The following is a 10,360-nucleotide window of genomic DNA, read 5'->3' as shown; positions in this document are numbered from 1 at the left end:
CTCCCTCTCTAACCTTTTTTTTTCTTCTTCCCCTCCTCCATGGTCTTCTGTTAAGTTTCTCAGGATCCACATAAGAGTGAAAACATATGGTATCTGTCTTTCTCTGCATGACTTATTTCGTTTAGCATAACACTCTCCAGTTCCATCCACATTTATATAAAAGGCCATATTTCATATAGCAGCACTTTCAACAATAGCCAAATTATGGAAAGAGCCTAAATGTCCATCAACTGATGAATGGATAAAGAAATTGTGGTTTATATACACAATGGAATACTACGTGGCAATGAGAAAGAATGAAATCTGGCCAGATACCATGATTTAAAGGGATACAGGCGAACTGGTGTGTGTCAAAAAGAAGATGACCAGAATGTTAGAAACCAAATCACTAGTTACTTTTTGGTGGTTCTGGCTCAAGGCCTAGAAGGGGTCAAGATGGTGGGTGGGAGGGTGGTGTCAGGCAGTGTAGATATTAGAACTGTCTTCAAGTGATGTGAAAGAATACTAGCCTATTAGGTAAGGCTAGAAGACAGAACAGGAACCAGTGGGTTTTAAGCCCACAATGAAGATTTTAACCATTATAGCTCTTCAAAAGTAGAATACGCTTTGTAAGTAAGAGAGGTTTAAAATGTTTTAAGATCTGGGGCACCTGGGTGGCTCAGTTAGTTGAGCATCTGACTTCAGGTCAGGTCATGATCTCAAGGCTCCTGAGTTTGAGCCCCATGTCGTTGGGCCCAAAGCCCGGAGCCTGCTTCAGATTCTGAGTCCGACTCTCCGCACCCCTCCCCCCACTTGCGTGGGCACTCGCTCTCTCACTCTCTCTCTCTCTCTCTCTCTCAAAAATAAACATTAAAAATTTGTTTTAAATAAAATGTTTTAAGATCTGATGATTTTCATAGATGTTCTAGCTGGAATTCAGGACCACTGGGTGGGAAGTTAGAGGATTTCTGATGTCTCATTCAAATCTATTGTTCTATGAGCTAATCAATCTTTAAATTAGAAATGTGCTACAGAATATGAGGAAACAAGATTATTACCTGAGATTATTTTGGAGCTAGGGTCTGGGTTTTGAAGTGGATCTTCCCCTCAAAAGAAACAGAATTCATGGATGATTTAATCTACGATATGCAAGACGAGAAAAACAGACATTAAGTGCCATTAAGAAGAGAAAGACACTCCCTAAGGTGTATGGAAAAAGAAACATTCAACAAATATCAGGAGAAATTGCACGGAGCCTGTACAGGCGTGAGGGGAAGGCCAGGGCCTTTTCCAGGGATGAGAAGTTGTGATACTATGTAGTCTGACGCTGCGCAAGGTGAGCGCTTCTCTGTAGTGGGGAAAGCGTGCTTGGTCTTTGCCTCCCCTAGTCTGCGGCCCCTGGAGACAAACACACCAGAATCACATTGTTCGTGACAACGGACTGTCCTTGAAATACTGTGAGTTTCTATATGTCTCTTTTTCTCTACGTGTGTTTTTGGACTCTTCCTCTTTCTCACAGACGGGAAGAAACGCACTCTTTTTATAATCGCGAGTCTCACCTGGGGTGAGGGGTCATTGGCGGACTTGGGTACGAAGAGAGAGAGATTCTCACGCCAGGAAGTGGGGGTGGTACCACGTGCTGGGCAACCTGGGACCAAGAGAGTAGGGAGAGAGGTCAAAGTATTTAACCACAGAGGCATCATCCTATCCTTTGCCTCTTGACCCCCGAGAAGCCCTCCAGTGACTCTGCCCAGAGCACTCACTGCACGCTCTCCACGTGCGCCTTGGGGCTGATGTGAGGTGTGCACCTGCGGCGGAATACAGGTAACGTCAGGGCCGGGTCCACCGAGGTCCACCGAGGTCCCCCACCTGCGCACGGCTCGCTCGCTCCCCGCTCCCTCCGCCGCCTCCGCGAGCCCACTCCTCGTGCGGTGCTCGCCACTACAACCCCCACCTAGGCTGCCGCAAAACCCGAGAGCGCCGGGGTGGGCGCGCGGGCTGCGCGCGGGCCGGCGCCGGGAGCTCTGGGCATGCTCAGTCGCGCGGGCAGGGCTCCGGGCGCGAGCGGGGCTCTTTCTGCATCACATTCATCTGCTGCCAAGGGAAGCCGCCGGGCGCTCGCAGGCTCTGCGCGCTGCCCGCGGGAGGACCCGGCCGCCGCGCCCCCGCCGCCGCCCCGCAGCCTCCTGGAGCCATGGCAGCGCTCGGCCACCCCGCCGCCTTCGGCCGGGCCACCCATGCCGTGGTGCGGGCGCTGCCCGAGTCCCTCTGCCAGCACGCGCTGAGGCGCGCCAAGGGCGACGAGGTGGATTTCGCCCGTGCCGAGCGGCAGCATCAGCTCTACGTGGGCGTGCTGGGCAGTAAGCTGGGGCTGCAGGTGGTGAAGCTGCCAGCCGACGAGAGCCTCCCCGACTGCGTGTTCGTGGAAGACGTGGCCGTGGTGTGCGAGGAGACGGCCCTCATCACCCGACCCGGGGCGCCGAGCCGGAGGAAGGAGGTGAGTGCCCGCCCGGCCACGCGAGGGGCGCGGCCGGGGACGCGCACCGGTCCCTCCCCCGCCGCCCGCGCCCCAGTTGCCAGCGGAATCGCGGAATTGGCCCCCGGGCTAGTTTAAAACTTCTCATTTGGGGGAGAGGGTGTGTCTGAGAGAGAGAGTCAGAGAGAGAAAGAGAGAGAAGTTCATTGTTCACGCCTCCGGGCTGTCGGCACAGCTTGGGTGCCTCCAAGACGACCCGACTGAGTGTGGTTGTGCGGACTCCGGCAGGTGGGTGGGGTGGGGAATCCACCTCACAGACATTTTTATTTGGAAAGATTAAACAGTGGCAAAGACGATGCAACTCGGAGCGTTTCCGAGGGAGCAGGGGCAGGGAGGGTGGCTGTTCCAGGCGGGCGGGCGGATGCCGGGCGAGGACTCCCGGAGGGGGTGGGGGGCAGCGTCAGTTGGTGACACTGAAGCCCCCTAGCCTTGCCTAGGGTTTTCGGACCAGCGCGGGGCAGATGAACTAAGCGGGTGTCGGCGCCCACAGACCTAGGGCGTCCCGAGTTACTTTTGAGTGGTGAGGAGTGAGTCCAGCAGATTGTAAGGAGAATGGTTTGTTGGTGAGCTGTGAATAATGTGTTCGTGAATAGGCTAGGTGTGAAAAGCTGTACTCAGGGTAGAGTGCTGGGGGTGTGTGTCTGTGTTTAATTAGAAATGGTTGTTTCACAGATTCCATGATCTTTATTCTCTGTGTTTTTAAACTTCTAACAATTAGAGCTTTTTGTGTTCTCAAGGAAAAGAGACTCCTTTAAAATATTGCAGCTTGGGAAAATGGCTGTGATTGCTTTAAACCCGAGGTAGGTTGGTGGAGAGAGACGGAGTGAGAATGGATTTTAAAAAGCCATCTGGCCTGGGATTCCCCTTATTGCCCGGCTAAGAGCCCAGGCTCAAGACTCTCCGTTGCTATTGCATCGAGCGGCAGTGCAAGAAGCTGGTGTTTTCTTTCATATCTGGGCGGTTCGGGATTTTTTTCTTCTATTTTGTCTTTATTCAATTCACATTGGAAATGCCCCCATAGAGCTTATGGTTAAAATATGCTTGTTCTAAGGGCGCCTGGGTGGCTCAGTGGGTTAAGCCTCCGACTTCGGCTCAGGTCATGATCTCAAGCCTCGCATCAGGCTCTGTGCTGACAGCTCAGAGCCTGGAGCCTGCTTCGGATTCTGTGGCTCCCCCTCTCTCTGCCCCTCCCTGGCTTGCTCGCTCTCTTTCTCTCTCAAAAATAAATAAACATTAAAACAATTTTTTTTGAATATGCTTATTCTACACATGCTTCGCTAGTTAGTTGATAGAACCATACATGGGCTGAAAGAATAAGCATATTCCACTTAATTCTTACTGAGACAATTTATCTTTTTTTCCACCCTGCCTTAGCAGAAAACAAAAAGAGTAATGGGTCTTTTTCACTTTACCTTTTTATTTTCTTGCCACACCTTTGGGTTTGTGGCCCACTCTATTTTAAACCGATAAGCATGTAACGCCATTTGAATACTAGTATATCCTAGGCCATATGACACAATTGTGGTTTGTGCTTAAAAGAGTAAAAGATTTCAGAAACCTTTTCAAAATCGTACTCATTTGATGAAAGTAATCCAATTTCCTGTCAACATACTGTCACATATTTAATCATCCATTTCATTTTATTCCTGTAATAAAACCTTCCCAAGTTTGGCCTTCCCAATGCTAAAGTGGGCAGTGATCTTTCTCTGTCAGTTTTTGAGGCATACATTTTGGAACGGCTTCAGTCTTATATCGGTCTGGTGGCCCCCTGCCAGAGGCCACATGGTGTAGTGGGTAGGATCATCAGACTGCATCCAGTTCTGTGGCCTTGGGTAGTGTCTCTTGCCTCATTTTTCTCACCTGAAAAGTGGACATAATAATACCTATTTCATAAAGTGGTTGTAATAAATTTATTAATCTATCTGAAATTTATAGGATAGGACATTTCATGAATGCTGGTTATTATTCACTTAATATTAGGTCATGGAAGATTTGCTTCTTCTTGAGCAGTGAGAAGTCTACTATATAGTGATGTGACATTACAGTGACATTTCTCCTTCCTAGGGTGAGGGGGAGTCATCTGCATACCTTAGGATCCATCCTAATCTGCTTTGTAGCACTTCCTCCCAGCTTGAGCTTCCTGCAGGTACACGTGGTCTCCCAAAACACCTTTGCCATTGCACATGATCTGAATCAGCAGACTAGCAGACCTTCCAGCTGGAGAGAGAAATATGGGCAGTTGTATTAGATGGGGTGCTTCTGGAAAGCAGGGCTATGCAGGGTGACTAACACTCTTTGAAACTGCTCACAATACCAGTTTACTGCCTTAGTTGTTGAGTGAATAAATGAATAAATGAAATCCTAACTAGCCGATATTAACAAGCTGATAATAATTACTTCAAGGCCTTCTTTGTACTGTTGTATATATTTTTCATGCGATACTTGACTCTCTAACTGAAATTCCACAACGACTAAGGCATTATTTTAAGATTATTGCCACTGATATCCTTGCCTTCTGTCTCCTTATTCTCTATTCCGTTCTTCACACTGTGACTAAGCTGGTCTTTCTAAAACTCAAATCTGATCCTGTCCCTGCTACGATGAAACTTCTTGAGGGACCCCTATCAAGCTTTATGAACCCATTGAACTGGACTCTCTTGCTTTTCCAGCTTCAGTTGCATCTCTGACCCTATCCCAGGTGCCTACCAACCCTTTGGCTCAAGCCAGCTTCTTTCACTAAAGCTCACCATGCTGTTGCTTTTCTAGGCATACATTTCTCCTTTTTCTGGGACATTCCGCCTCTTTCCTCTTCTCCATTTTACCTAGCTGTTCCTATTCAGGCAGCACTTCTCAGCTTACTGGTATCATTAATATTACTAGCTATTCTCTCTCGGGTGCTTGCCATCTGCCAAACATTGTGTCAGATTTATGTCACAGGTTTCACTGAATGCTCACATCAACTCTTAGAGCTCAGTGCTGTCACTATTCTTACTTTCAAGTTGATGGAATTGAGGCTTAGACGGATTAAATCATTGGCCAGGATCATAGAGTAGAACCAGTGAAACCAGGATTTGAACCCAGGTTTGTAGGACTCAAGCTCTGTCACAACCACTGTGATACTAGACAACCAAATCTAGGGTTGGCTCTCCTTTTATGAGAGCCTATGACTCTCTGCAGTCCCTTCTGTGGTATTTGTCGTACGTTATGATAATGGCCTGTTTTACCTTTCTGTATCCCTCCACTGTTATGAAAACTGTCAGGGCAGGGATCACATCTACATTCTTCAACATTTTATAACCAGGACCTTGCACACAAGAGTCATGCAGCAAATATCTTTTTGAACAAGTGTGTCCATGACTTTAGGTCAACCTTAGATTTCCCTCCTTATGACATATTTGGTGTTTTGCAAGCATTCTCAATTAATAGAGCCCCAAAAGTTTCATTATAAGTGCAGGTGACTTATAACTGTTTTACTCTTCCTCTCCTTTCCCCTGACTCTGTCTCTTATTATTTTGCTTGTTTTTATAAAAATTCTGAGAAATCCTTCTTTATCAAAGCATCATGTTATATTTAATGACTTTTCTTTCTTGGAAGAAAGGACTGAGAACCGAACTCAAGAAAATAACCCTCTGTGAAAGCAGTGTTTGCCACAATGGGGCCTCCCAAGATTAATAAAACACAGACACTATCTGCAGGAAGCTTAAGTTTTAGTGAAGAAAACTGTGTACAGAGTCAGCAAATAATGTTAAGTGTCTCATAATTCTATGTCTTCATGAATAGGAATATTTTAATGTTTAATACTTTAAAGACAAATAAATTAGCTTTTAGAACTAGTCTTTTTTTTTTTTTTTTTTTAGTTTTTGAGAGAGTGTGTGTGTGCATGCTCATGTATAAGTGGAGGAGGGGCAAAGGGAGAGGAAAAGAGAGACTCTTTTTCCATGCCCACCGTGGAGCCCGACCAACACAGGCTCCATCTCGTGACTGTGAGATCATGACCTCAGCTGAAATTAAGAGTTGGATGTTTAACCAACTGAGCCATCCAGGCACTCGGAGAACCAGTCATATTTTAAATGAATCCAGCTTAATTTCTGAAGGAAAAAAAGTCAGTTTACAAATGTCAATGTCCTGTAAACAAATACCTAAGAGCTAATGTAAGACAAGTGACAGGGTGTGAGAATTGGGTTTTTAAAAAATTAAAAATTTTGGATAAATTATACACTTCTGCAATACCAAAATGAAAAGGTGTAAGAGGATAAATATGCAGTGAAGTTGTCTCCCTGCTCTTGTACCTGACTACCTGGTTCCCTTTCTTAGAGGCAACTTTTAATACCATTTTCTTGATTTTTCCTTCTAGCAGGTTTTTAGTACCTAATAAATGATTAACTGACAAAGGCTACTCAAGCAAAATTGTAAAGTATATCCTGTGCCCTTTAACCCCTCTTTGAGAGTTATTTTATCCTTTACCAGGTATCAAGGATTGGTATGTGGAATATTTTGTCTAGGAGAGAAAAAAACAGAGACTCATTCTCACAGTGTGAGAATGGCTTTAATTATCCTTTCCTGGACCATTTGCATTTTTAGGGACCTCTTTAGGAAGGCAATGCATAGCACAGTAATAAATCTCAAAAGTGGAATTAAACATTAAGGTAGGGCAGGGAGGTATAAATGGAAAGAGTGAGCAATACATATTTCGATAGAAATTCCCCTTTTATTAGAGCACTTAACTGTTTGGATCTACATATTTTGGCCCTGGGTATATTCTTTGGTTAGGCTAAAAGCATAACCCTTTTGATCCCAGAGGCAAATTGAATATGAAGCCAATGTCTAATGACTAGCTAACATGTGCCAAGTTATGTGTGTGTGTGAATTGCAAAACATGGTATTATTATTAGCTCTATTTAAAAGAAGGAAACTGAGGCTTAGGTAACCAGAGTTAAGTAAGTTGTCCAAAGACACACAACTAATAAGTGACAAAACTGAGGTTTTCATGAAAATGTGAAGGTCATTTTTGCTTGAAGTGCTTGTAGCCGGTTGTGGTTAATCAGAACATTAAATCAATACAAAACAACTACCTGAATCCCATTTTATACGGCTAACAATACATAATCTCAGTTGGCTATTAACGAAGTGAATGTTTTACTTCCGTCATCTCATAAATGAGAGTAGATTATTTTCATTTTAGTTAAAAAATAATTATCTGGTCATTTACATGAAACCCCAGAATTATTTTATTTTATTTTATTTTTTTATTATATGAAATTTATCATCAAATTAGTGCTCCTCCCAAAAGATGCCCTCTTCAATGCCCATCACCCACCCTCTCCTCCCTCCCACCCCCCATCAACCCTCAGATTGTTCTCAGTTTTTAAGAGTCTCTTATGCTTTGGCTCTCTCCCACTCTAACCTCTTTTTTTTTTTTTTACCTTCCCCTCCCCCATGGGTTCCTGTTAAGTTTCTCAGTATCCACATAAGAGTGAAACCATATGGTATCTGTCTTTCTCTGTATGGCTTATTTCACTTAGCATCACACTCTCCAGTTCCATCCACGTTGCTACAAAGGGCCATATTTCATTCTTTCTCATTGCCACGTAGTACTCCATTGTGTGTATAAACCACAATTTCTTTATCCATTCATCAGTTGATGGACATTTAGGCTCTTTCCACAATTTGGCTATTGTTGAGAGTGCTGCTATGAACATTGGGGTACAAGTGCCCCTATGCATCAGCACCCCTGTATCCCTTGATGAAACCCCAGAATTGCCTAGGCACAATTTGTCCAGAATTGTGTTGTTTACCAGGAGGCTGGACGATTGCTTTTTTGAAATGCACACATTTCCTCAAACTTCTTTTTTTTTTTTTTTTTAATTTTTTTTTCAACGTTTATTTATTTTTTTGGGACAGAGAGAGACAGAGCATGAACGGGGGAGGGGCAGAGAGAGAGGGAGACACAGAATCGGAAACAGGCTCCAGGCTCCGAGCCATCAGCCCAGAGCCCGACGCGGGGCTCGAACTCCCGGACCGCGAGATCGTGACGTGGCTGAAGTCGGACGCTTAACCGACTGCGCCACCCAGGCGCCCCCCCTCAAACTTCTTTTTAACATCAGGTGAGAAAACTGCCCTAAGCCATAATTAGAAATTACTCTTACTCTCACCAAGATGGAAGGTGAATGTGCTGGAGGCTCTTTCCATGGCAGCGGATTAATAGTTCGTGATAAACTGTCACCTCCAACTGGATAGAACAACTGCTCCTTTTCAGGATGTTTCTTTTTTGACTCTACTTGGCCTTGGCAATGAATGTTTGGAAATTGATATGTCTTGGAAACTGGAGTACATCTATTATATAATGCAATCTATTCCCATGCAGTTGATCTTGAAAGCCTTGAAAATAAAGAACGTAATGATGAGTAGGGAGTGACTTCTATTAGATACTATTAGCTGAAAATGAGCTTTCTGCAGAGATTCCTAGAATCATTAGAGAATCGTTATAAAACTAAGAAGGCAGAGATGGATCCCTATAATTCAGATATGCTGGAAAATTGCTTTTGCATGTATTTAAATTCTTGTTGAGCTCATATTTCTTCAAAATTAGTTTTATTAGAGTAATGATGTGTATCTATCCATTACTATATGCCTCAACACAGAAAAATGTACTTAAGACTTTCGAACAAATAGATTTACCTTCCATTGATTTTGCCTCATAAATAAATTATTCATGGCCTCTTATGAATCTCACTATAAATTTGGAGATGCATGTTTAAAAACTGAGTGCTGGTTGTTACTTATTTTACTGGCATTTGCTGTTCAAGTCTGTAACGACTTCAGAAAGCCTCATTTTCTAACTGGACATGTGGTAGAGTTCATTCCCCTGCTCAAGGGGTATCATAATTAAAGTTAAAATAACTGAAATTTTAATGAGAGAAAGAGAAGTTTCATTCGTATCTTGTATAGAACATGGCGTGTTGTTCATTCCAGATAGTCAATAAATATTTACCATAGGGGCGCCTGGGTGGCGCAGTCAGTTAAGCGTCCGACTTCAGGCAGGTCACGATCTCGCGGTCCGTGGGTTTGAGCCCCGCGTCAGGCTCTGGGCTGATGGCTCAGAGCCTGGAGCCTGTTTCCGATTCTGTGTCTCCCTCTCTCTCTGCCCCTCCCCCGTTCATCCTCTGTCTCTCTCTGTCCCAAAAATAAATTAAAAAACGTTGAAAAAAAATTTAAAAAAATAAATATTTACCATAAATAAATCCCCAGTGTTCCATCACAATGCTCCCCTCACCTTTGAAGTTAGCTCTTATTGCTTTCCCTAAACTGATATGAGGTATTAAATCTGTTAGAGTCCTCAGGTCCATTTCATAAGTAGGCACTTTTCATCCAAATGGACAAGCAAGAGTAGTCTCAAACAACAAATCCCATTTAAAATGCGTGCATATGATGCCATCCTAGTTCACTTCATCATTGTCAAACAGTTTAATAATGTACATTGTCTTCCTGAAGCTGAGTGCTGAAGGAGCAGTAGTATCACATGGAAAGAATAAATCATCAGACTTTAGACTCCTGTTTCTAAATGTTTAGGTCATCCAAGCAAGTATGACCAGAGGAAAAAGCACAGCAGACTAAAAAGATGAAAGTATACATTATTACAGGGTCGGTTTAAATCACTGTGGGCAAACTTAACTTAGTTTATGTTAGCAAATTAAAGAGAATACAACCTCTAAGCTGCTTTTGCAAGTAGGTGCGCTCATAGGAGGAAATTGTTATTATAGTGAAGATGAATACATCAGTATGTTGCTTTATTTGAATATGTGTGATTAAATAAACCTTTGCCTTAATTAAAAATATGTATTTGAT

General features: G+C 43.8%; 1 protein-coding gene across 4 annotated transcripts in view; it reads left to right on the top strand.

Annotated features, from left to right (window-relative positions):
* Nucleotides 1-2,052: 2,052 nt before the first annotated feature.
* Nucleotides 2,053-10,360, top strand: part of DDAH1 (dimethylarginine dimethylaminohydrolase 1) — a 137,653-nt gene continuing 129,345 nt past the window's right edge. Inside the window, exon 1 of one of the 4 annotated variants that reach the window (XM_023258868.2) lies at nt 2,053-2,476. In XM_023258868.2, coding sequence (XP_023114636.1) covers nt 2,174-2,476 — 303 coding nt within the window. In that variant the 5' untranslated portion in view covers nt 2,053-2,173. Of the gene's footprint in view, nt 2,477-2,601; nt 2,744-10,360 lie in introns of those variants that run through there. The other 3 variants (XM_023258869.2, XM_006934878.4, XM_019837353.2) reach the window with 3 other exon arrangements.

This window comes from Felis catus, chromosome C1 (assembly GCF_018350175.1).
Source record: "Felis catus isolate Fca126 chromosome C1, F.catus_Fca126_mat1.0, whole genome shotgun sequence".
In the NCBI taxonomy this organism is placed as follows: Eukaryota; Metazoa; Chordata; class Mammalia; order Carnivora; family Felidae; genus Felis; species Felis catus.
Note: the sequence above shows the minus strand (reverse complement) of the source record. Positions and strands in the feature narration are given on the sequence as shown.